At 49.3% G+C, this 27892-nt stretch overlaps 1 protein-coding gene across 3 annotated transcripts in view; it reads right to left on the bottom strand.

Moving 5' to 3' along the window:
• DIP2A (disco interacting protein 2 homolog A) overlaps positions 1 to 18679 on the bottom strand; it is an 86263-nt gene extending 67584 nt beyond the window's left edge. For 2 of the 3 annotated variants that reach the window (XM_081077849.1, XM_081077851.1), the window contains exons 1-2: positions 18441 to 18663; positions 763 to 834 (exon numbers count right to left, since the gene is read on the bottom strand). In XM_081077849.1, the coding sequence (XP_080933975.1) occupies positions 763 to 834; positions 18441 to 18531 (163 nt within the window). In that variant the 5' untranslated portion in view covers positions 18532 to 18663. Of the gene's footprint in view, positions 1 to 762; positions 835 to 18440 lie in introns of all 3 variants that reach the window. The other variant, XM_081077850.1, reaches the window with a different exon arrangement.
• Positions 18680 to 27892: the final 9213 nt, after the last annotated feature.

Here is a 27892-nt window from a genome sequence, read left to right as displayed (position 1 = left end):
AGCAGTCCTTCCCACGTCAAGACACCAGTTTTTCTCTGTGAGCTCATGAAGTGCTATAGTTTTTGCCTTTCCCACTTGGGCCTAATACTCCTGGAAGGCACTCTTGTACCCCATGTCATGTGTCTTCGCCATAGACAAGGAACTGGGCCAGCGCTGCGGCCTGCACTGCTGTTCCGCCGTGAGCCCTGTCCCCACTGCGGGCACGTGGTGTCTGGGATCCCTGCCCTGCTCTGCCAATCCCGCTGTCTGCCCTTGTGCTCAATCACACTCTTACTGTTGACAGCCTGGTATTAATTTTCCCTGTCGTGGGAGGGCAAATCCTCCCACTCATGCTTCATCTTTGGGCATATTTTGAATCCCTTGGTCCCTTTGACGTATATATAAATTTTAGAATTAGCTTGTTAAATTTCACACACAATCTGTTGAAATGATGAATGTGTTAACTCTACAGATCAATCATGGCGAGAAGAACTGACATTTTTACAGTATTCGTTGTGAACCTAAATAAGGATGTTCCTTCCTATGATCCTAAAAACATTCATGTTCTACGTTCATTAAAATAAAAAAATCCAATTTGGGAATGAGATCTATGCCATATCGGACTGTAAATTATAATCTATGCCTCTGTATGTTATTTAATATTATACACATTATCTTAATAAAACAGGAAACACACCAATGTTAAGCTGTAAAACCAATTTTTAATCAAGTCTCATGAAGACAATACAATTGTCACGAAACAATCAGATGTGTTGACCTTACCTTGAGTAAGTGGGATGTAGCATGCAAGCAGCTTTGCCCTTTTCTTTTCATATCCCTTTTGAGTGATGTCACCTAAGACAACAATGGAAAAAGAGAATTATATTTCTTCTAAAGTGCTAATAATATTTTTAATTAAAAATTAATTCCTAATGGAAAGACTGGAAACACTAATGTCCTTCAACTTGATTGCATAAACAAAGGAGGGCACCCGCGCAGAATGGAGTACTCTTGAGCAGTAAAAAGGAACCAACTATTGCTGAGTAGAACATTCTGGACAGACCTACACGCATATTGCTAACTGAAGAAGCCGGGCTCAAGAGGCAGCATACTGAATCCCTCATTTATATGACCCTGGAAAAGAAAAAGACTGTGGGGATAGAAAGCAGAGAGTGGTGGCCAGGGGATGGGAGGGAGGGAAGGTGACTCCAAAGGGGGAGGGGATTCCGGAGGGGGTGATGAAACTGCTGTCTTGATTGTGGTGGTTGAGCCACGGCTGTGTGTTTGTCAAAAACTTAAGAGAACTGTACACCAGAAAGGGTGGGTTTTACTGTATGTAAATAACATTCAACTTGTAAAAACTGTGGTCAGCACCCCAGGCAGTTGTCAGAAATGCAGACTCCGAAGGCCACGCCCAGACTGCACAGAATCCGCAGCGCCCCCAGACCCCCCATGATGCCTACACAGGCCCCGGTGTGGAGGCGAGGGGCCCACAGGAGACAAGCCCTCGGGCCACGGGCAGCAGGGAGGACTGGGAGGAGGCAGGGAAGGACTGTAGTTCTCACACATTCTATGGAACAGCCCGGAGGTGAGAAACCATCCAGGCACAAGACAGTAACACCTCTCAATCCACGCGCAGACACCTCGTGCTTTCCCAGGCAGCACCTGGGGGTTCGCACTGTCTGTCACATTTCGGAGGCTTTCTTTAGACTGGAAATAAGTATTCCAGTTTCCACTAGTAGCTTATTCTTTGGTGAACTGTCTTCAGTGGAAAGCTGTTCTGCAAGCCCTCCTCTCACCCCTGGCCTCCCCCTCATGCCACTTCCCCCTCCCACGCCCCAAACAAACCAGAAAAGCTGTCACACTGCCGTCAGGGATGCACAGAGGGCCCCACCAAACAATTCCTTTAGATGAACGCTGTCTGCAGGATTTGTGTCAAGAGACCCACAGCTCTGAAGCCTGACATTGAGTAAAGCCTCTGAAGGCCGCCAGGCAGACGGGCAGACGCACCACACCGCCCTCCAGAAGTCTGAGGTCAGAGAAGCACCAGGTCCTGCCCTCGGCAGGCAGGTGCTCTGGGCCCAGCCAGGCCCCCGAGGGCCCCTCACGAGCAGCTCCCTCAGTCAGGCCAGCCCACAGAGCTTCTCTTGTTTAGCTCAGCAGTCCTCCCTCTACTCTCCCACCCGCCTTACCACCCCCACCCCACCCCCACCCCAAACCATTCTACTGCTTTGCTGTCTTTTGAGTATCTCCTGCAGGGCGGACACTGCCTGGTGTGCACACGGCTTCACTCCGTCGCCTCTGTTTTTCTCTAAGCACTCCCCCACCACCTGTCCCCATGCAACCAGCACACCTGATCCGTGCTGACTGCAGGGGCCCAGGCACCTCGCCCCTGTCCTACCCTCAGTGGCGATTCACAGACCCCAACCAACCCAGAGTGTGATTGTGCCATGTCACTTACTACGCTTCAACTTGTGAACAACTGTAAAGCACAAATATTTTTTAAAGCAATAGCGACATAAAAAGTGTTTCCTCTGGAAAATATGAAATTAAGACAAATTTAAATGAACACTAAATATTGCTATACTAAACTGACACTGACAAACCGCCACTTAAAGGCAGAGCATTTGATTTTCAAGCTTATTCCAGATGAAGGACTCACGTCCTAGAAACAGTTCCTGCTCATGTCCCCATCGGAAATGACGTTTATGTGGTGCAGGCCCCAAGAGCTCAAAAGTGAGGAACAGTACGTCCTGCAAGACCATGGCACCCAAACGCGGCCCGTCTTCACTGCACTAACTGGACACAATCAGCCACACATGACACTGTGTAACAGTTACCGTATTTTCACACATCCACTTGGACTCTAACCCAATGCACTACTGAGTGCAAGCCTTCCACCCACATAGAGAGCAAAGTAGAACTTCCAAACAGAACCCAGACATCAGACTAATCATGCCCCACACCCATTCCGATGTTTCGGTTACTGGAGGACCACCGGACGGCGGTCCCCTACGTTTACAATGGAGCTCAAGTTTCCTGTCGTCTAGGGGTGTCATAACATCACAGTGCAATGCACCACTCATATGTGTGGCGACACTGGTGTACATAAACCCGTTTCCAGTCACATAAAAGTATAGTACACACAGTTTCATGCCGTGCATAATACTCCACGATAAACGACTGCTACTGGTTTATGCATTTACAACACTTTTTATCATCAAGAGTGGACTGTTTCTACTCACACCATGTGCTGAAAACAGCAGCCTCGTGCCTCTTAATTGCATCATTCCTCCTGTGCTTGATTTAATCTCGTGTTGTTCTGTGCAATGACATGCTAAATGAGCCAGCAGCCCAGGTATGTGTTTGGCTGCACCATGCGGTGTGGTCAGTGCCTCTGTGATGGTCACACAACAAGGAAATCACCTAACGACACAGTTCTCAGAACGTACCCCTGTCCTTAAGAGGCATATGACTGGAATAAGCTAACAGGAAAGGGACTTAAACCCAGTTTTCTAACCCCATGTTCAGTAAACACTAAAGAGACAAAGAGCAGAGCCAAGCTCCCCAGTCAGCTGCACAGAACTGGGGTAACCATGACCCGACTGCGCCAGGGAGTCTCAGAGATTGCACACAGGCACCTGGGGGCCTTTGGTCAAATGCCCGTCCTCAGAAGTGGCGCCTCGGGTGGTCTATTCTCTCTAGCCCTCCAGGTAAGGGGTACACTGTGTGGCTCAGGTCAACCTCCCCACCACAAACCAAGCTCACTTAGGATTATAAACACAAATCCCAAATACAGCCGGTCGTCCATGTCCATGGGCTCCACATCTGTGGATTCAACCAAAGCAGATTGGAAATATTTGGAAAAGAAGAATCATGTTGTTGCTGATGGGTGCTTGTAGTCAGGCCTATCACGTTATGTCTGTACTGAACAGGTACAGACTTTCTCTGGAGGGATGACTAATAGCACCAAGTCCTGAACTCAGGAACAGTTTCTAAAATTCCTGAATGCACTCAACAATTCCTCAAGGTCACAGGAACAATATATGTAATAGCAAATAATGGGAGACAACCTTGTCCATCAAAAAAAAAGAAGTAAATATGCTGCCATACATCGTTACTACAGAATACCACTGGCCCTAAAACAATACCCAGGTATTGGAGGGCAGGGAAGAGGGCATCCCATGGATTCATGGCACCCTATTGAGTAAAAACAGCAAGGTGAAAAACAATGTATATACAAAAGTAAGTAAATAAAACTATATTTACATGCATGTAACTGCATATATTTCCGAGTGTGCAGAAAATGTCTGGAGAGGTACCCAACAAATTATCAGTGGTCAGCCCTAAAGAGTGAGTTATTTATTTGGCTGAGGGTGGGTATGAGACAGATTTTGTTTTTTCACTTTGTAGCTTTTGAACTCTTTTGTAGTACAATAATCATATAATCCTTTGTATTAGAGGTTGGTGCAAAAGCAATTGTGGTTTAAAAGGTTAAAAAAAAAAAAAAAAAACTGCTAAAACCGCAATTACTTTTGCACCAACCGAATAATTAAGAAAAATGAAAGATGGTTTGATAATGTACTAGGGTTATATAACATGTTACTGCAGGAAACCGAATTAATTCTATATACTACTTTTGCAACTCTTATGAGACTAAATTATTCTAAAAAATTAAAAAATATATAGGAGAGACTATATAAAATTGGTTTTATTCCTTGTTTAAATGTTTGCTAAAACTTGTCAGTGAAACCATCTGGGCTTACAGAATTATTTTCTAGAAGGCTGTTTGTTTTTGGTTTTGCTTTTATTTACTTTTGTTAAATAAGTCTATTTTTTTTTTTTTTTAGAGACATGTAAGGTTCACAGCAAAACTGACAGCAAGGTACAGAGTTCCCATTTATCTCCCACCCACAAACATGCACAGCCTCCCCCATTCACACCAAGTGGCACATTTGTTACAATGGATGCTCTATACTGACATGTGGCCATCACCCAGTTCCACATGGTTCTGTCTTGGTGTTGAACATTCTACGGGCTTGGAAAAGTGTATCATGACATGTATCCATCACTATTATCCTGCAGAGTATTTCACTGACCAAAAAATCCTCTGTGTTCTGCCTATTCAACCTTCCCCACACCCCAACCCCTGGAAAACCATTATCTTTTTACCGTCTCCATAGTTTTCCAGAATGCCATAGAGTTGGAATCATACAGTAGCCTTTTCAGATTGACTTTTTTCACTTACTAGGTAATGTGCATTTAAGATCCTTCCACATCTTTTCTCGGCTTGACAACTCATTTCTTTTTAGTGAATAATACACCATTGTCTGGGTGGACAAATTTATTTATCCATCATCCACGGATGGGTGTCTGGGTGGGTCCAGGTTTGGCCGTCATGAATAAAACTGCTGTAAACGTCCGTGGGCAGGTTTTGTGTGGACGTAAGTTTGCAGCTCCTTTGGGTCAATACCAAGTAGTGTGATCGCTGGGTCCTATGGTGAGAGGACGTCCACTTTGGGAAGAAACCACCCAACTGTCCTGTGGCTGCACCCCCTGCCGTCCCACCGGCAGTGAGTGAGACTTCTGTGGGTCCTCGTCCTCGCCGCGCCTGGTGCTGTCAGTGTCCCGGGTGGGGGCCGTTCTGGTCGGTGTGTGCTGCTGTCCCGTCGTTTGTACTTGCGTTTTCCTGATGACTAAAGAACTTTTGTTTTTAACATTCCTTGCAAGGCAGGTCTACAGACATCAAATTCCCTTAATTTTTGTTTGTCTGATTTCCTTCTTCACTTTTGAAAGATAACTTCATAGCATATAGAATTTTAAATTGGTGGGGTTTTTTTTCTCTCAAAACTTTATTTCATCACATTCTTCTTGCTTGTGGTTTCTGAGGTCAGGTGTCATTATCTTTGTTCCTCTGTAGGTAAGGTGTTTTTCCTCTTTGGATTTTTTCAGGATATTTTCTTTATATTTGAGTTTCTATGGTTTGAAAATAATATACCTAGGTGTACTTTTTATTGACACTTATCTTGCTTAGTGTGCTCTGAGCACCTGAATCTCTGGGTGGGTGGATAGGTGACATTAATTTGGGGAACTTCTCAGTCATTGTTTCAATTATTTCTTCTGTTCCTTTCTCGCATTCTTCAGCATTCACGTTATGTGTCTGTTACATGTTCTGTGCTGGTCCCCAACCCTTGGATATTTTCTTCTGTTTTTTCTATCTTTGATCTCTTTGCACTTTGGTTTTCGAGGATTCTATTGATATATCCTGTAGCTCAGATATGTACTTCCTCAACGGTGTACAGTCTACTAACAAACCCATCAAAGGCATGCTCCATTTCTGCTACTATGTTTTTTTATCTCAATTATTTGTTTTTGGTTCTTTCTTAGGATTTCTACTGCTCTGCTTACAATGCCCATGTGTTCTTGTGTGCTGTCTACTTTTTATTACAATTCTTAGCACAGTAATCATAATCATAGTTTTAAATTTCCAGTCTGATAATTCCAAGATCCCTGCCTTGTCTGGTTCTGATGCTTTCTCTGTCTCTTCAGATTGTGGTTTTTGCTTTTTATAGTATGCCTTGTAACTTTTTCCAGGTCGCCTGACATGATGGACTAGGTAAAGGAACTGCTGTAAACAGGTCTTAGAGGTGAAAGGGGAGGAAGCATTCTGCAGACTATGATTAGCTCTCAGTCTCTAGTGAGTCTGCCTCTGGACTGGGCCCTTCACAAGGTTTCTCGGCCCCCCACTTCCCTTAGGTGAGGCAAGATGTCTAGAGGGGGCTGGAGTGGGGTGTCCTTTTTTCCAGGTCAGGTAGGTTCTGATAACCCTGCAGGTTAGACCCTGGTTATCTCGTTTCCTTTGAGGGCAGCCTTGTTAAGAAGAACTGAGTGCTCTGGTGTGTTTCAAAATGGTTCCTTTCCCCACCCCCTGACAAAAGCAGGAGGGGATTTTTCTCCATATTTACTGTGGGGATCTGCTCAAGCTCCTAAAAGTAAACCTCACAATATTGGGGGGATTCCCTTATGACTGAGTCCCCCCTGGAGTTTTTAACTCTCTAAGTTGTTCACACTGAACCTCCAGAATGCCTCAATTACAGTACAGGTTTTCCTACCCCAGCACTGGTTCCATGGTAATTTCTGCTCATGAGTCTCTGCTGTGACTCCCTGTATCCATCTGTCTGTCTCTCCAATCTTGGGGGCAACTATTTGCTCTGTGTCCTCCCCTCTCTTACAGAACCAAGAAGAGTTGCTGATGTTTCAATCTGTTCATCTTTTTAGTTGTTAAGATGGAGGGGCCACTTCTAAACTCCTTACATATAAAGTAGGAAACCAAACTCCTTACATATAAAGAAGGTTTTTGAACTATGAATTCATTAATAGTAATAGGACTATTCCGGTGATTTGCATTGTCATGGGCAAGTTTTGGTAGTTTGTAGGTTTCACAGCACTGGTATACTTCATCTGGTTGTTGATGTATGTGGATAGAGCTGGCCTTATATTCCCCATTACCCTTTTCCTACACAGATCTATGCACAAAAGCAGAACCTAATGGCAGAGTCTCATGTGTGTGTGCTCAATGCTGAAGAGCATCATGAAATGTGCTTCCACAGCAGGGTGTGACTGTCTGTGATCTCATTTGTGAGCAAAGCAGCCTTGTCTAAATGTCGTCTAATAAATGTTAATTGTTATCACCTTAAATATTTTAATAAACTATGGGAAATATGTAGATTAAACTCAAAATATACACAGTTATACACGTACATTTCTATTCATGTTTATATTTATACATAGAAACATTCCATTTATAGCAATAGTGGACTGGGGGCTCAGACCAACCTTTCATAAGAAAACAACTAGAAAGACTGCATTACAAATATTTTTTAAAATCTGTTTTAAGCTATTAGAGAACTAACAAAGAAGTGAGGAACTGGGGACCAATTTTCCTCTGGGGACTATGACGAGTTGAAAAGTAACAACCAAGTAGGTGAGCTGAGCTTTGACAGACTCAAGGGGCTAAAAACTTGACAAGGGGGAAGGGCCCTGGAAAACACCCCAGGTTGTTCATTTGCTGGAGGGACCACACCTGGGGTACGACCGGAAATAGAGCAGCCCTCACAGGAACTGGAGCTAGTTCCAAATCACTCTCTCCAAACGCAGATGAAGGTGATCTTGGGTTGTATGTGGCCCCAGCCCATCCACGGGCCAGGAGCAACAGTCAACCCTCGATGCAGAAACACAGGGTCACCTAGAATCACAAACCATCGCTACACCTACCGCCTGTCTGGCTACAGGCAGTAAGAAGCTATGACTAAGAACCATCGGAAACAATAGATAACGGATACACAACAGGGAACCCATAATACAACTTTAAAGTAACCATAATCAATATGTTCAAGGAATTAAAAAGCAGAATTGTGAATTTTTTTTAAAAAGTACAAAAATGACAAAACTGAAGCTGTCCTACGTTGGGCACATCGGGAGAAGGTGGATTCTTTGGGAAAGACAAGAATGCTGGGAAAAACAGAAGGCCGCAGGGAAGATGAGGACCAGATATGAGAAGGACTGACTTCTTCAGAGATGCAGGAGCTGAGCAGGGTTGTGAGGACGGGACACTGTGGACGTCACTCATTCACAGGGTCGCCTGGAGTCAGAGCTCACTCAGTGGCACATACCACACACACACACATTCTAAAACTAAAAAATACTGTATCTCAGGTCCAGCAATAAATTTAATGAACGATAACGTAAGACCACTAAACAGAAACTAAAAACATTACAGAGGTAAATTTTGGAAGCCCTGAAGGGACTTACGAAGAGGCATAACATGTTCGTGAATCTAAGTACCCAATACTCTATAAAGATGTCATTACTTTCCAAATGGATCTTTAGAGTCTGAGTAATTACAATCAAACTTCTTGCATTTTTTTTCTTGCATGTAGAAATAGACAAGCTGGTTCTGAAATGTATATGGAAACACAAAGGGCCAAGATTAGCTAAGTCAAACTTGAAAAATGAAAATGGCAGGCTTACTCTACCAGAGTGGAAGCTTATCATCACATTACAGTACCGAGTGGAGAAGGTGCTAAGACAGACAAGTAGGGTAACCTGGCAGAAACCTATCCAGAGCTGTGGGGGACACATGGCCTTTTCTGTAATCATGCTGGGTTGGCTGAATAGCCACATGGAATAGAATGAAGTGACTTTTTCTCACACCTGTGCAGAATTCAACTCCAGGTGGATTAGGCATCTAAATATGAAAGACAGGTCAATAAAGCTTTTAAAAAATAATACAGGACAATATCTTCATGACCATGAGGTAGGAAAAGACCTCTCACACAGGACACAGAGGTCACTAACCACAAGGAAGAGCAAAAATACTTCAGACCTCCACTGTAATGCACAACGAGACAATAAAGAACAAATAATGAAAATACCTTGTGCTCTAAGCATGTTGCAGATTTTGAGGTACGTGGATTAGTTTCCTATGGCTGCTGAAACAAATAGCCTCAAACTTGGTGGCTTAAAACAAGAGAAATTTATTCTCTCACAGTTCTGGAGGCCAGAAACCCACAGTCAGTTTCACCAACCCAGAATCAAGGTGACAGGAGGCCACACTACCTCTGACGGCTCGAGGGGCCCCGCTCCCTGGTTCTGCCCACACGCGCCATGACTGCCAGCACTCCTGGACCTGTGGCCGCATCACTCGTTTCTGCCTTGGTGCTCACACTGCCTCGCTTCCCTCTTCTGTGAGTCTAATCTCCCTCTGCCTCTTATAGACACTTGTGATGACATGTAAGGTCCACCCAAGAAACCCAGGGTTCTCAACTCAAGATCCGGAACTTAATCACATCTGCCAAGACCCTTTCTCCAAATAAGGTAACATTCAAAGGCCCCAGGGATTAGGACACGATTTCTCTGAGACTACCAATGATAGCCCTACAGTGGATGACCGATAAAGAAATATACACATCTATTAAATTGTTATCCTGTTAGGAGAAAGAACACGTGCTTCCTTGAGTTCCCCTTGGGAAGGGCAGTGTGGTGACAGAGTCCCAGAGAGCCGTTTCCAGGCTCTCGGCATCACGTGGAAAGGTGCTGGCTCAGGTAGCTGATGGCCATCAGCTATAATCAGATGGCCGTCAGCTGTGACTAGTTGGCCGTCAGCTATAACCAGTGAGCCATTGGCCACTAATATAACTGCCATGGCTACGCCGGCAGGTTGGTTGGTTGGCAGAGAAGCGGATGGCGGATTGCGGCTAGTGTGTAGTTCCTGCTTCCTGTGTCTTCAACCCAGCCGCCAGCGAGAATATAGTGGTGTGACTCCCCTCTCCATGGCTCTGTTGGTGTTCCTTTTTGGCCTCACCATATCTTGTGTTCTCATGCGGGGAGCGGGACCAGAGACCCTGAAGGAAGGCAGACATCTCTAGGTCAGCGAAGCCAGATTCACCAGCACGAAGTGACTTCACAGATAAAGTGAATGAGTGTTGTTACATGTCACCTCCACACCCCCACAGTGCAGCCCCCTGATGGTCTTGCTGGGCTCCATGTCACTTCTCTCTGATTCTTTCCTGGCACACCAAATAGGGCGTCTTTAAGGATCTAAGTGGTCAAAGAAGAAGCAGCCCCAGCGGGTGCTTGTCACACAGAGAATAGAAACCAAAGCACCCCATGCCCGGCGCAGCCTCAGGCACCTTTCCTGGCCTTTCCCTCTCACCCTACCTCTCGTCCCATGCCTCGCCAGGCCCATCCCTCCTGTGGCTGTGGGCCATCTGACCCATCTGCGTGGGCTGCTCTCTCCCCAGTCACACAGAAGGCTCCTCTTGTCACTCAATTCCCCTGCCCACAGGTGTTCTTTGACCACCAGCCTAAAGTCACCTCCCCACAGTCTCAATCTCCCTCCCTCAACCAGTTAATAAAAGAAAGCAAATGGATGAGCAAGTGGTGCCTTTCTTTACTTGCAGAGCCTGGAGGTACGGGTAACTGATCAGTGGGCAGGACGACACACCACCCGGCTGGGCCCCTGCTCACGAAGCGTCTCAATGGACAACACAGCCAGCCACGGCCAGAGTGCTGAGAAGAGTGAGTCACTCAGTCCGCACACGTGACCAACAGCCACATGCCAGGTGCCACCTCAGAGGAACCATCAACAAGAGAGAAGTCACTTAGACCAGCCCTCCCAACACGGCTCCAAGTCACCCACCCACACTCGGGGCCTCGGAGATGTACAAGCTATGGCAGGATTGAGCACGCCAGAGATTCGTATGCGAAAAATGAAGGGAGCTGCAGGAGGCTGGATAGCTGCCCGGAGGACACAGGGAAGGGAGCGGAAAGATGGGCAGCTCGGGCAGAAAACGTCTTAGGCCCACATGCTCCAGTAACGTTTCAGGCCAGTGGGCAGTCCTCAAGCCAAAGTCCCATCAGGAGTCAGCTTGCTGTTGTGTCCCTGCAGTGGGAAGCGTGGCCTCGGTGGGCAGGTGGGTGGACTGGGACACCAGCAGATGTGGCCACCGGTGGGTCCTGGCCCGGCGGCCGGCATCACCCACTCGATGGGACTAGAGTCCCATCCCAGCCAGACCTCCACAGCACTCACCTCACTCGAACCATGTCTTCCTAGAAGTTTGGAGAACAAACACTACATCCTGATTCAAATGCTCCCTGAGGCACAGATCTGTCTTGTAATGGATTCGCGACACTGGAAAACTTATCAAAAAGCTAAGTATTCAACCAATTGCAGGGATTCTTGACTTAAAACACAATAAACACCATATGTAATTTTACTCTTATTAATTCATCAAACATTCATTAAAATGCTTCAAATGTGCTAGTGCTGAGGACAGAAAGATGAACAGATCAGAACTTCCTCTTGAAATGATCCTGTGAAGTGACAAAGAACAGATAAGCCAATAAACACAGAATTGTGATAAATCCTCATTGTGGGACACAGAATAGCAGGCACCTGGCGGGGGCAGAGAGGGTATCCCCACAGGAAAGCAGAGCTTCAAAAACAAAGTGAAGTTTAAAGTTAAGTGTTAAAAAAAAAAGCAGGACTCCAGCAGGTACAGGACTTGGAAATGAACAGTGTGTGCAGAGTGTTAGGATGTGAGAATCGAAAACACAGTATTTTTTTAAAAAATTATAAATCTGGGGGCCGGCCCGGTGGCTCAGGCGGTTAGAGCTCCATGCTCCTAACTACGAAGTCTGCCAGTTCGATTCCCACATGGGCCAGTGGGCTCTCAACCACAAGGCTTCTAGTTCAACTCCTCGAGTCCTGCAAGGGATGGTGGGCTGCGCCCCCTGCAACGAAGATTGAACAGGGCACCTTGAGCTGAGCTGCCGCTGAGCTCCTGGATGGCTCAGTTGGTTGGAGCGCGTCCTCTCAACCACAAGGTTGCCGGTTTGACTCCCACAAGAAATGGTGGGCTGTGCCCCCTGCAACTAACAACGGCAACTGGACCTGGAGCTGAGCTGTGCCCTCCACAACTAAGACTGAAAGGACAACAACTTGACTTGGAAAAAAGTCCTGGAAGTACACACTGTTCCCCAATAAAGTCCTGTTCCCCTTCCCCAGTAAAATCTTTAAAAACAAATTATAAATCAAAATTTTGTAAAGAGACAACTGCACTAGGATGATTTACTATGAAAGGAAAAAAACTATAAAAGGAATATTCTTGAATCATGAATGATGAATTTTGCTAAAGTGGGACATACAAGCAACTGGTCAGGAAGCATCATTTTTAAAGATTTTCAAACATATATTTATAAATTGAAAAATCTGATTGTCCTTACATATATAAACAGAGATCCTTATTATACCGGGTAACAGCTAAAAATTATGTCACAAAAACTTAAAGTTCTACTGGAGTTGCATGGACTAGCAGGTGACAAGGGGAGAATCCTGAGATGCCCTAAATTAAATTACAGTGGGCCGGGGAGTGGAAAGGACAAGGGAGGTCCATCAGCTGGAAACCAACGAGACTGCTCACACTTCGTAGCGTATGTTAAAACTTTCAGTTAACCCCCAAGTAGCTGTTTCCGCCATTATCTAGAGAGAATAGCTGACCACCTTTACACATGAGCGTTCAGGCTGGAGCCCACAACTCACCCTCTTCCTCATGACTGTGCGCCCCCCAGAGCAAGCCCGCCTCACCTTCTCCCCTCACTTTGTCTACAGCCTATATAAATTCTTTCAAAACAACGTACACCCTTCTTCCCCAAACTCCTTGTACAACCAATCCCAGGACAGCTGCCACATCTGTCCTCCACACCAGCACTGCTGCTGATTTAGACCGCAAGCCCCAGGACCTGGTCCTTTCCTGTCTAGCGTGTGGCCCAGTGTCGTGCGGGGCGGCCTGCGGGGTCTCAGCTCCCGCTCCCCACATAAGAACGCAGGACATGGTGAGGCCAAAAAGGAACACCCACGGAGCCATAGGTAGGGGAGTCATACCACTATATTCTCACCGGCGGCATCCGCCTCTCTGCAATCCGCTCTTGCTAGCCCCCATTTCCTGCTAGCATAGCCACAGCCGTTATATTAGTGGCCAATGGCTTACGGGTTACAGCTGACGGCCAACTAGCCACAGCTGCTGGCCATCTGATCACAGCTGATGGTCATTTACTACCTGAGCCAGCACCTTTCTATGTGAGGCCGAGAGCCTGGAAACTGCTTTCTGGGGCTCTGTCCCCACACCCAGTAAACTCTTTCTTTCAGAAAAGGGTCCAGCTGCAAAGGTTACTGTTCAACACAGTTCTCTAAGGTTTGGGACTTAGGACCGTCATACTCCTAAAATTACTGAGGCCCTCCCAAGAGCTTTTCTGTGTGTGGGTCACATCTATCAATATTTACCATATTAGGAATGAAAGCTAGGCCGGCCCTGTGGTTCAGGTGGTTCAGGGGCTCCTAAGGCTGAGGTCGCCAGCTGAGGTCGATTCCCACGTGGGCCAGTGAGCTGTGCCCTCTACAGCAAAGACTGTGAACAACAGCTCTCCCTGCAGCTGGACTGCCGTGAGGTCGGAGTGGGCTGCTGTGGGCTGCCAGGAGAGACCCGCAGCCAACGTGACTGGCCGGCAGCCGGCGAGAGCTGCCTGAGCTGCTGGGAGCAGCTGACCAACTGGTGAGGAACCGGGAGCTGTGTCCTACACAATTAGACTAAGAAACAATGGCTTGAACCATAGCAGGGTGGGGAGGCGGAAGAAGGGGGGAAAAAAGAAATTAAAGCTGTGAAATTTTAAAAATATTTAAATCACTTAAAAATTTTATAACTACCCACCATGTTAACATAAATCTTTTTTATTAAAAAAATAGATTCCCAAAGCCAAAAACATTTAGTGCGTACAGGTACTGGTTTACTTTTACAGGCCTCTTCAATATCTGGCTTCAGAGAAGACAATTAGATTCTCATATCTGCCTCGGCGTTGCGCGTATTGCAATATGTGGCTGTGGCTGAAGTTCATGAAGACCCACGTTGGACAAGGGCGGAGCGTGCCGCAGCTTTTCCTGATTGCTGTGGACACTCTCCACTGTGCTGTGGACACGCCAACATGAGCAAGTGCTGGTTTCGTACAGGACGGCTGCAAAGCAGACAGTACAACCACATCGACCAGCTTTTCTCACTGTGACATCACAATCCACTGGTCTACTTTTCCAATGGATCTTGTATCCAGGCACGAACTTGCAACGTGATACCTTGATCATCTGGAAAATCCTTGTTCGCAGAATTATGCAGATCTTCCAAATGTTGACACATTTCATTAAATAATATAAACAACGCACATTCATTAATATTGCCACTGATCTTATCAAAAAGTCTGTAAGTACTGGGAATTTGTCATGCTCAAAGTCACAAATAAAAGTTTTCACATTTGTAATTTTTGCTTAAAAGCATAAACATTATCATTGGCCATAAATTCTGACAATTGTTCTCCATTTATTTTACAGAAAAATGTCCACCAAACACTCGTCTGAATAACTGCAGTTTGCCACCCGTTTTTTCAAGTAAAAATGCCTTTCTACTACAAAAACGGTCATTCATTTGGCAGCTCTACCTGCACCACAGCCCCTCAGTGTAGGCCCTGGACCTCTTGGTGAAGTGCTCTTCTCGTTTCCTCAAGGAGAGGACAAAAGAAATGAGTACTTGAGGGTCAAAGTTGAAGAAAATTACTGTTCACTGTTTTATCAAGGATGGACATGTTTAAGTAAAAGTGGCCTTTTTTAATGCAGGTGGGGAGGTGGTGAAAAACGCCCCGTGACTTGGGGCTCTTGCCACAATTTGTCCTACGGCACCAGCAGTGGTACCCACGCTGCTTTTGTAACATCAGTACAAACACAGAGAAAACAAATGCCATCTCTGAATTGTTATGAAAACAGTCTTTCCTCAGAAAGGGGCTCAGGGACCCCCAGAGGTGTGTGAACCATGGTTTGGGAACCACAGGCAGATTGCTTCTGGAAGGAAACACAAGAAAAGATACCAGAGGCCGCCGAGCAGGAGGGAGACTCCCCTGGACCCAACATTTCCTGACTTGTTTCATTTCTCTGATTACTTTAACACAACATTTTGCAAAGCCTATGATCAATGGAGAAACAGCTAAATGGGACCTCTGACAGCTGAAGCATTGACCTAGCACCCAGTAGGCCACAATTACTGAATGAATTAATATATATTAATAACAAATGCAAAAAACAAAAAGGGGCAACAACTCCAAAAGAAGGCGCCAGTGTGATGAGAAATTTCAAGAAAATAGCCACATCAGAGATGATCAGGATAAGCTCAAAACAGGCTGTCTGGGCCTGGTTTGGGCCGTCGAATGAATTTGGACACAAGAATTTTAATTCACCACAAAATATTTAGGAAGCACAACCAACGTTTATTGCTGTGAAGGCAGTATCAGGCTGTCATATTGAAAACTAACTATATCACAAATTTTAGAAATGAAAGAAACAGGAAAAAAACACTAGGTAAAAGAAGTCCCTTCCGCTACACCCACGAACTTTTCCCCTTTTCCTTTGACTCCATCCAAGTGGGGCCTGAATTATCAGAACACAGGAAAACAAGAAACCAAAGTTAAAGCTGCCGACAGATCTATTAATCAGAATAAAGAAACAGGAGTGGGACAAATGCAGCCTATTGTGTAGAAATTTCCTCCCCCAAACCACTGCAGGCCACTGGAACAGAGAAAATCTTACACCATTATCCCAGTTTTAAAGCCATTCAGAGCCCTGATAAGGAGCTGAACGCAAATCAGGGTGAGGTGTATCTAAGGCAATTGGATATAGTAATAGGTAAAGCACAGGTGTTTGGGAATTAATTCTTCCTTTAAAAATTCAAGGTTATACTCTAATAACCCCCTTTTCATCCTGGGACATCTTGATGTGCTTGGAGGGGCCACGTGTGTGAATTCTTGTGTTCATGAATTGTGTGGGGGAGTCTAGGGAGAGTGAGCTTCTGTGCAGCTTGACCCTTCATCTTCAGTTTGAAGGACCCCGAAGTCAAGAAGGGTGAGCCAGCCAGGAATGCAAGAAGAAACACAGTGGTGCTTCACTTTCCTCTTCGAAAGCCCCATGGGAAGAAATCAGTGCATTCTGACACGGGAACCTTCCCTGAGGGACAGCCCCTATGACAAGGATGGACGGGACAGACCAGGGAAGAAGCTGGAGAACAGGCCACCTGGAAGCATACGCTCACCCTGTCACTGCTGGTGCACAGGGGCCGTAAGTTGTGCAGGACCTTCTGGGTGGTCCAGGTAGCTGCCACTCACTGCCAGCCTCCGACTTGCCTCTGTGTACTCTCCTCCAGTGCCAGCTAAGCTCTGAGCAGCTGCTCATTCTGCTGACCTGAGTGCAGTGAAGTCGTCCTGTCATGACATTACTTGATTCTGAATTAGAAGTTTCTGTCCCCCCCCCAAGCTGGGTGGGGTGGGGTGGGGAGGCCACAGGACAAAGTGAATCCCACTTCCACTTCTACTGGATCAAGATACAGAAATAATAATGACAAAAGTAACTTGGGTTGCTGGAGGACTGCTTCGTCACCAATTATATAAACAAAGCACTTTCACACAGGGACTGACATTCCACAAGGACGGTGTGACATCCACAGGCTGGTGCTCACCTCCTCGCATAGCTGACCAAGACCACGTTGAGAGATGTTATAATTCAGTGGAGACTCATGGAGACTGACCAGATGTCAGTGACCGTGTGAAGACGCCAAAAACCTGCCTAAGACAGTCCCCATCGCAAAGCATGTCTAAGTCCGACAGGGAGGCCCCACGTCAACCCCAATCACAACACAGACTAAAGAGGCCACGTCAAAGGCGTGGAAACACCCTGGGAGCGAGGCCAAGCATGACTGTGCCCGAGCAATCGCTGACCTATTTGGGCCAAAAGGAAGGTGTCAGGCCAGTCCAGGAGCTGGGACAGAAGCCAGGCCCCCGTGCCCTTGGCTGCCACTGCACTATGCTGTCCTCTCCCTCCAACACTTTGTGCACCCCCGGCCCATCTCCAGGGTCCTGTCCGACTACAACCCACAGCCTTTATCTAGGCCACCTCCGCCTAGGTCCAAAGTGACAATGGTACAGACAGATTCAGCAGCCCAGAAGCATTTCTTTCCCTGAAGTACTTGGCTTTATTTGTTTAGTGTACAAACTATGAAGTTCTTTCAGGAAAGAATCCAATCTTATGTAACTGCCACCTCCTAGAAAGCACTCAAGCACGTGAACTGTGGGAATCGCGAACCCACTGGCGCAGAACCCGAGGCGGACGGCCCGCAAGGCGTCGGAAACGCAGAGAGGCTGCCCCGCAGCCACGCGATTCTCCCCATCAGAGGCTCTGACAAATTCAAGGCAGTGGTTCCGGTCAGAACCATGTTTTTTAAGAACCATTTCTAATTCGGCTTCTTCACACTTCCCAAGAGCATCTACTCAATGCTCAAATCCACCCACTTCTTACTGCATTTCCATTAAAAAAAAAAAAGTGCCACAGGTCACAGAACTTTTAAAAACTTGAAGCTGAATCGGAGACAATGGCAGGAAGGTGTAGCATCGTGGGTAGAACAGGCACCGGCGGCACCTCCCTCCCGAAAGCGGCCGGCGCGCTCGGGAAACGGGCAAGAATTCCCCGCCCACGCCAAAGCCACGACTCGGGGACACGGGCGCTAAAGGCTGAAAAGGCGCCTCCGCCCCAAACCAGGAGAAGCCGGCGCCCCTCGGCCTCGGGCCGCCCAGCAGGGCGAGCGGCGCAGGCCCGGGCGGCGGAGTCCACGCGCGCACCGCCAAGCCCGCCTGGGAGCCCGGGCTCCGCGCAGCCGGTCGTCGGACGTCCTTTTTCACTGTTAGACGTCCCGTCGAGGGACGGGGGCAGGCGCCGCTCTACCCGGTCCTCGGGGAGGAGGCGAGGCCCGCGGCCGGCCCCGGGGTCGGCAGGCCGGGCGGCGGGAGAAGCGCGCGGGGCCGCGGGCCCGGGGGCCGCTCACCTTCCGACAGCTCCAGCTCCAGCTCCGCCAGGCTCTCCCGCACCGCGGCGGGCAGCGCCACGGCCCCCAGCGGGCAGCCGCGCTCGGCCATGGCTGGCGCCGGGCGGGCGGCGGTCAGCGCTGGGGCCCGGCCTGGCGGCGGCCCCGTCGCTCGAGCCGCATCGCCGAGACGGCAGCACCGGCAGCGGGGCAGGGGCGCGGCCCAGCGAGTCCGCACCGGGGCGGGCGCGAGCGCGGGCGCGGGCACGTACGCGGGCGCGGGCACGTACGCGGGCGCGGGCACGTACGCGAGCGCCTTCTCGGCTGCCCCCGACGCCGCCCCGCGCGCCCCCGACAGCCCGACGGGCCCTGCACGGAGAGCGCGTGCGCGGCAGGGAGGGCCAGAGGGAGCGCGCGTGCGCGTCGGGTCGCGGGCGAGGCAGGGCGTCCCGGACCCGCCCAGCAACACCGATGGCTCGCTCCCATTGGCTCCGAGGGCGCGGCGAGGTCGCTCCGAGCTCCTATTGGGAGCGGCAGGAGAGCATCACTCGCCACAGACCCTGTGCCTGGTTCCGGATTCCCGGCGGCGTGATCGCGGAGAGCCTCTGTGCGAGGACGGCTTCCCGGTGCTGGGGTCTCGGGCTGGAGCGGGGCTGCGCCCGTCCCCTGGTGCCGGGGTCGGGGACCCTTCCCACCACGTGGGCGTACTGCCCTCACGGGGCTGCTGGGACATCCTGGGCACACTCAACGCTTTGCCTGGCATTCTTGCCCACTTAGACCCCGCGTGGGCCGGGCATTGCCCACAGGCCTTTACATGTCTAACTCACTTGCTTTTCAAAGCAGCCTTGGAAGGTGTAGTACTGACCAGAAGGGGCTCCAGCAGCCACTTGAGACCATGAGGTGACCTTGGGAAGTGGGAGGACAGACGGGACGAGACGTCAGGAGCCGGGGCGCTTGGTGGAGCTGAGCTGAGGGACCCACAGGAGCCCGAATGGGTCGTCCCCCACTCAGGTACAGGAAGTGTGTCTGCATGCTGCAGGGGCGGACTTCAGTGAATGCGAGTACACGCGTCACCTTGTGGCGCCCTCATCAGGTGACTGAGGCAGGAGCACCGAACACCTGTGACGAGCAGCGCTTGCTCCCCAGCACACCAGACAGGCTAAAGCTCTGCCCGAATCTGCACCCTGCCCTCCCTTCACAGGTGCTGATGCCAGACAAACACCGTGTCCCACGAACTCCATCTCAGCATCGGCTTCTGGAGAAACCATCCAGCAACAGGTATCAGGAGTGTGAAAGCAGGTGATACACTGGGGTTTGAGGCTGCTCACGCCACGTGTGGGTGAAACACAGCCCCGCGCACAGGTGGTGATGGAATGTCAGTTTTTTCAGCAGTGTTGCCGTAGGAAGTGACTCACTGAAGCGAATGGGATGATACACCAGTGGGTGGATGATGTGTTAGGCCTTTTACACACGGTGGAAGTGGGAGCTGTAAGGAAGGATAATGCCACTGGGTGTCTGTCTGGTCCTTACCACTGATGCCCTTCAGAATAGTGGACAACTGATGGCTGGCAACAGGCACTTACTTGAAAGCCACAGATCTCTTTGGTTCCATGTAAAGAAACCCTCATCTCCTACATTTCGACAAGACAAGGTCCCTGCCCAGGAATTCATACCTCAGAGATGGTAAATGCCCAGTCAAGGCAGTTATGCCAAATTTGGTGCTGGGAAAAGCTGGGCCCATGACACGGGTTGGAACTGATACCTGGGATGGTGCCCTCAAAGATTTTGACTCCCCAGATAACCTTGAACCTTTAGCGCCCACCCATGTGGCTCACATGTCCCCACCTATTGGTCACTAAATGTATAATGATTGTTATTTCTTAGCATAATTCAGCTGGAAGCATGATGAGATAGAAAAGGGACTCTACCCCTCTCCCCCTCAAAAGATTTGTATATTAGTTGCTTGCACTGCAGTAACAAAGCACCACCAACTGGATACCTTCACAGAAATTTGTTGTCTCATTTCTGGAGGCTAGATGTCAGAACAAGGTGACAGCAGGGTCGCTGCCTTCCGAGGGCTCTGAGGGACAATCTGTTCCATGCCTGTCTGCTCGCTTCTGGTGGTTTGCTAACAACCTGTGGTGTTCCCTGGCTTGTAGATTCATCACACCAATCTCTGCCTTCATCTTCATGTGGCTTTTCCTCTATACATGTGTCGGTTTCTGTGTCCAAACTTTCTGTTGATAAGGACAGCAGTCATTGGATTAGGGCCCATCCTACTGACTTCATCTTAACTTGATCATCTGCAGAGACCCTATTTCCAAATAAGATCACATTCGCAGGAATTGGGGGTTAGGATTTCAACATCTTTTGGAGAGTGGAGGGGATACAGTTCAGCCAATAACAAGCTATAAGACCCAGCCATTAGGTATACCAGGAGCTGGGAGAGTTCGTGTTGGGCTGGATGATGTGCTTGATGAGTGGTGGTCCCCAATATCTTTAATTCACCAGCATGACCCCTGCAGGAGTCAGAAGGGAGCTGAATGGAAAACGGGGTAGAGAATTTACTGACTTAGGAGCAACCCTTTAAGATACTGGATTTAACACCCAGGACTGGTGTGCAGACTTGTTCAAAAGATGGCTTCTAGGATGATGGTGTTTCTGTTGCTACATAACAAGTCACTACACACTTAGTGGCTTAAACCAAGGCCCATTTACAGGCATAGCTCGTTTTATTGTGCTTTGCAGGTGTTGTGTTTTTTACAAATTGAAGGCAAAACCCTCCACCAACAAAAAGATCGCGACTCACTTTATTGTGACTCTTGCTTTATTGCAATGGTCTGTAACCACCCCCCATTGTATCTCCAAGGGATGCCTGTATCATCTCTCTAGGTTACTGTGGGCACGGGGAGGAGGCCTCATCTCTGTTCCACAGTATCTGGGGCCCCCATTGGAGCAGCTTGAAGGCTGGAAGTTGGAGTGATTTGAAGGTTCATTTACTCACATGTCTGACAGTTCATGCTGGAGCCCAGATAGGGGATGTTAGCCAGCACACCCACATTTGGCCACTCCTTGTGGCCTGGGCTTCGACACAGTATGATGGCTGGGTTCCAAAGGCAATTGTCCAAAGACAAAGGAAGGCCACAGCCTTTTTTGTGAACTAGCCTTCGGCCACTTCCTGTCTATTTGTAGTGAGTCACTAAATTTCACCTGTATTCAAGGGGGGGAGGGAGTAGACTCCATGTTCTGAAGGGAAGAGGATCAAAGAATTTGCAGCTGTATTTTTAGAACACTACACATGGAAAAAGCTATGGCCTTCAGTAAGGAAAGCTGAAATGACAGAATAGCTGTGGTGGACTTGTGTACGGGAGTTAAAAGGCTCGGGGGTATGAGTGTGCTGAGATTTATATACTCGTGCTTCCTGAAGATCCACTGGTGGTTGTACTTAACATACAGGCATAAAGAACACATTTACAAAGTCCAAGGAGACGGGCTGGTGAAAGGGGCACTGATGTCACGAGAATGTTCAGTGGTGGCTCACCTCTAGGCAAGAGCTAACGGTAGGAAAGAATGCTCCATAACTTGGCTGGGTGATAGCAATGGGGATGACATGGTCGGTCAGAAGACAAACAAGGCCGGGAGGCGGCACTGAACTGACAGGTCAGAGGGTCGCAATTATACTGGCCAGCAAGGTCTGAGTGGCAGCCAAGGGAGCCTGACCTGTAGAGTTACAGAAACGGTTAATAAAACATGGCATCTCTACAGGCAAAACAGATGGGCAGCTGAGGATACTACCAGCAGGAAAAAGTCTGGGATGCATGACTAGGAAAATCAAGATGGCTGCCCAATAAAAAATCACAATCCCACACCCAGTTTCTGGAGCTGAGTCAGTTTTCAGACATGGAACCCATTTACTGAATGGCCAGATATGAAGAAGGACCCCATAATCTACACAAATGAATCCCCAAGTCCTTTTCCAAAGGGTCCAATGGCCATTTCCTTTGATAATTACACCGTGGGTTAAAGTTGGTAGCCAAACATTTTGAAGACTGATGGGCCCAGGGTCTGAATTGACCTTGATATCTAGACACCTGAGTCATTGTCGTGGCCCCATCACAGGGGCTGCATACCATGGCTAGGAAATAATGGAGTCTTGCCCAAGGTCCAGCTTGCAGTAGGTCCACTGGGCCTGTGGTCATCTCCTGAGTCCCCAGCTGAGTAATTGACATTCACATACTTGGCAGTTAACACTTCTCTTACATTGGGTCCCTGACATGTAGGGTTAGAGCCGTCACAGTAGGAAAGGCCGAGCAGAGCCCTCTGAAACTGCCCCATCCCTACCTGGATCACAAAATGGTCACATCCAGAGGTGGGAATGGCAGAGTTGCACCCACTTTTCAGGTAGTCCCCCAAACTTTAATGCACGAGCACGACCCCCCAGAAATTGGAAGGATCCTGGAAGATGACAGTATACCACTGCAAACTCAACCAAGTCGCCTAATGGCAGCCTGTGCCAGATGTGGCAGGTGGCTGTTGATTTGGTGTGTTCCTTTCTGTCCTATCAGAAAAGAGGATCAGAAATTCCACACTCAGCTGTAACAAAGAGAACCATTTTGCCAAAGGCTGTGCCACCTCCTGCCTTTTCATAGACCAAAGAGAACAGGAGGCCCTAGATGTCCTGGACTATGTTACATTGTTCCATTACCTCAATGATGTCACATGGATTGGGCAGATGAGCATGAGGTGAAGATGCTGGAGACCTTGCTGAAACACAGGTGTTCCAGAGAGTGGGAGATAAACCCTACCAAAATTCGAGGACCTGCTACATCCATAACATGTTTAAGGGCCCAGTGGTCAGCAGTGCCCTCGGGCATCCCTTTTAAAAATAAAGGACAATTATTGCATCTTGCACCGTTGGGACTGTTCAGGTTTTGGAAGCAGCATTTGCACACCTAGGAATACTGCTCTGGCCCAGACACTGGGTGATTCGGAAGACGACACGAGCCAGGACAAGAAGTGTGATGGGTTACAGCTGTGACGCAAGCGACTCTGCCGCCTGGACCAGACGGACCAGCAGGTGGTACTGCCTGTGGGAGCTTCTGGTACATCCAAGTAGCAGCTGCACAGTGCAGGGTCCTGAAGCTCTGCCATTCCATTCAGGCTGGGAATGACATGCCTCTGGCAAAGAAATATCTGGGTGGGCTACTGTGTCCCAGTAGAGGTGGAACACCTGACATGGGGATACCAAGTGACCCTGCAGCCCAATCCACCCATTCTGAGGTAGGTTCTGTCAAAGTCACCAGTCCATCATGAGATGAAAGTAGTACGTTCAAGATTGAGTGTAAGAATGTACGGAGGTCACAAATGAGTGCAGAACAGGTGGTCCTAGACCCACATGGTACCTACTGCCCCTGTGTCAGGGCCGCTCTGCCACCTCACACCTGCGACCATGTGGGAGAGGCCTTATGACCAGTCGACGGAGGAAAACTTGAGCATGGTTCCTAGGTGGGTCAGCGTGGCATGTGAGTTCAGAATGAGCGGATGGAGTCTATGTGACAGCCTTACTCGGGTGGCCTTGAATGACACTGAGAAGGGCATATCCTGCCAGCAGAGCTGCTAGGCATCCACTTTTTGTGTAAGAAATGGCCCAAGAGGAGACTGTGGACTTATGGGCAGTGTTGAGTGGCCTGGGTGACTGGTTAAAGGCCTGCAGGAAAACACCTGGAAGTTGGGGACAAGGAGGTCTGTGGGTAAACAGACCGGAAGAGGCACCAACTGCGATGATCTTGTAGAAAGTGCCAAGGGACCTGGAGAACATCTAGGAAAGTAACAGTCAAGTAGACAGAATGACTTGCCCAGTGGCCGTTGGACAGCAACCCCAGTACTAGGTACAAGGACAAAATGGCCCAGGTGGAGTTGGAGGCCACTCACGGGCCCAACAGTGCAGGTTCTTTGACTAAAACTGGTCTAGCCGCTAGCTGTCACTGAATGTCTGACCTGCCAGCAAAAGCCCAAAGCTGAGCTTCCATTATGGCTCCTTTCATCAAGAAGCTCAACCAGCCAAATTTACTGTACTGGAACGTTATCACCCCAGACATTTTCAGACATAGATTCATATTCCATGTGTAAGTTTGTCTTCCCTGCCCACAGTGTCGCCAGCAAGGGCTTAATGCTTGTGTCAGTGGCACAGGTGCCATATGGCGTCACATCAAAAGGGATTCAATTTACAGCAAAGGACAGGCAGGAGTGCACGTCACACAGCAGGAAGTGGGACCCACTGCCAGGGAGAGCACTGCGACAGCCAGGTAAAGGCACAGCTGAAGGGCCAAGTTGGAGGTAACGTTCTGTGAAGATGGGGTGCCATTCAAGACCTTCCCAATAGGAAGGATACATGAGTCTGAACCCCGAGGGGTGGAAACAGGAGTGGCTCCAATGACCATCACTCCTAGCAGTCCACTGGGGAAACTCCTGTCCTCCCAAGTTTTGACTCTGCAAGGCTGGAGTCCTGGTCCCCAAAAGGGACACTCAAAAGGGAACACAAGAAGTGTTCCACTGGGTTGCAAAGTATGGGTGATGTCTGAGAACTGTGGCGTGCTTGCATCTAGGAACCAGCAGGCGAAAGGAGTCACTTGTGGCGGTGGAGATGGCAGGGCTGCTGTCACATGCATTACACATAGGGAAGATGTGTGCAGCCAGATGACCCATGGGGTGGTGAGTTGTATTCTTTTGCTCAACTGTGATTACAAAATGAGAATCCAACTTGCACACGCAGTGAAAGGCTCTGCCATTTTGTATTGTTGTCAGTTTATTACTGTTTGACATCCAGTGAAACTGTCATACCCCACCAGGCCTGTGGACCCCAGGACCCGGCGAGTCTGACCTGCCCAATAAAATACAGTATGAGGAGTAGACGGCTACAGCCACTCCAAAGTGCGGCTCCAATAGCACTGCCAGGAAAGGAAAGAAAAGCAGGTGTCACATGTTCCCTGATTCAAAATTCTTGTTTTAAACAATTAATGCTGTTACCACACGCCACTGATGCCAGAACAGGGCCAGACACAAATAGTCCTCCATGTTCCTTGCCACATAAATATGGAAGATTTTCATTTATACAGTTTTACTCCAAGTCTGAAACTGCATGTGCTGCTGCTAGGGATACAGCTGGGCTCCGGAAGGAGGGGCTCAGCCTTCCGCACGCCACTTCCCGAGCGTCCTCACTGCCAGTGTTGCTCACCACCGGTTTGGCCCAGGACCACAGCTCGGCTGCCCCACCCCCTTCAGCTGATCCTGTGCCTTCTCCTGGCTGAGCTTGGCCTTCACTTTGATCAGGAGGGATTCAGATCCGAGCCCTCTGCCCTCATTGTCATCTTTCTCTGCCATACGCTGAAGACCGACGCGGGACAATTGAGTCTTTGGAGGACAGGGAGCCCCCAAGTTGAAGGTCCCGTGTTCGGGCACAGCCGCGAGACGTCCCTCTCCAGGTCATTGGGGCTGTGACAAGCTCACAGTGCTGGGGCAACAGCTTGAGGACAGGACAGCTGGATGAAGAGCCCGATGAGCTGACATCCAGTCCTGGTCCTTGAGCATCTTCTGGGTGGCTGACGCTGGCTGGGTTGGGGACAGCTCGGCAGACAGCCCCTGCTTCTGCCTCTCACTCATGTTCTCATCATGGCTGTGGGGCTGGATGGTCAACCTGTGGAGCCAGCGGGAAGGGAGGTGACATGGCACAGGGTCTACTGGGTTAAGGCACACACCAGTTTGAGACATGACTTGCAGCTTGCGCTAAAGAGCCTTCAGCTGGCCCCTCCGCTCTGCGGTCCAGACGACTGCTTCCAGCTGACGCCACACGTCTTGGATGGTAAATTGGCCCGACGCAGAGGGCCAAGGAGAGATCGAGGAAGAGGCAGATATATAGGCAGATTATAGATATATAATCTATATATAGATTTATAGGTGGCAGGATTTATAAACAGGTGAACTTACAGGTTTGAAGTTGGTGTGTGTCTTGCGGGGTCTCCTGCAAGGTGTTATGCGGGGTCTCAGCTCCCGCTCCCCACATAAGAACTCAGGACGTGATGAAGCCAAAAAGGCACACCCATGGAGCCATAGGTAGCGGAGTTACAACACTATATTCTCGCTGGTGGCTGGGTTGGAGACACAGGAAGCAGGAGCCACACTGTTCGCAACCCTCCGCAACTGCACCGCTTGCAGGCTCAGCCACCATCTTGTTAGCCCCCATTTTCTGCTAGCGTAGCCACAGCAGTTATATTAGTGGCCAATGGCTCACTGGTTACAGCTGACCGCCAACTAGGCACAGCTGATGGCCATACAATCACAGCTGACGGCCATTTACTACCTGGGCCAGCACCTTTCTACGCGAGGCCGAGAGCCTGGAAATGGTTCTCTGGGGCTCTGTCCCCACAGTGTGGCAAGGCGAGTGGTCTCTGCCCCCCCGCCCAGACCTTCTGTTTGCACGGAGGCCAAAACCGCCTGGCACATCCTGTCCACGTGTCCCATCCACGTGGTCAGCATGAGGCCACTTCTGCTGGGGGAAACCAAGCAGAAAGCGTTCCAAGGAGGAGCGGGTATGGGAGGCACGTCAGATGGCCAGGTCCACTCACAGGTCAACTGGCGGTCACGTCCCCTAGAGGACCTGCTCCCTCGTGGGAAATGACATGTGACGAGGGAGGCGGAGCTCAGCCCTGCGGCTGAGAGGCCGCCTGCCCAGCCCAGCCAGCGAGACGTTCAAGTCATTGCGGCGGTGTCGGCAGGTGTGCTGCAGCCACGGATCTATGCCTGCGAGGACAAAGCCCTGCTCCCCTGGAATGGGGGGAACCGGGTCGCCATGTAAGGTCTCAGCTCTGGTCTCTGCTGTGGGCAATTCAGGCACGGAAGTGGCACAAGCCAGGAACACCGAGGACAAGAAGTCTGTCGGCCCTGTGGCCGCTTTTTATGAGCTTGTTCAGAAAGTACCATGTTGGCTAAAGAGGCTGAGTGACAGGCCTTGTCCTCTAGCTTCCACTGCCACAGCAGGTCCTCTGGTGGGCGGAGCTGTATTTGCAGATCTGCCCTGTGGACTCCTTGACGCCAGTCTTTGCAACCTCTTCTCTGCCCAGCTGACCAGTGGGACGGTCGATCACCCACCGTGCAAGGATGCTTCTAGATCAGGAACTCAGGTCAGCTCTCTTCCGTGTGAAATGGACCCCCAGATGTACCATCCCACGTTTCACAAACTGAAATCTCCCAAAAGCCACCCAGAAGTGGGGCTGCAGGGCAGCTGTCCGCTCTGGCTGATGAGAGCACTCAGCGAGCGCCATCTGCAGGGAATGTCCCATGACGCCACACGTGCACTGAGCGGCAGTGATACAAGGTGACCGCTCACTCGGGTCATCTGCTTGTGCCCTCAGGATCGGTTCAGGCTGTCTACGTACTTGATATGGACTGTTTCCCCACAAATTCATGTTGAAATCCCC

Source organism: Rhinolophus hipposideros (genome assembly GCF_964194185.1).
Source record: "Rhinolophus hipposideros genome assembly, chromosome: 2".
NCBI lineage: Eukaryota > Metazoa > Chordata > Mammalia > Chiroptera > Rhinolophidae > Rhinolophus > Rhinolophus hipposideros.
This window is presented reverse-complemented; position numbering and strand designations above follow the sequence as displayed.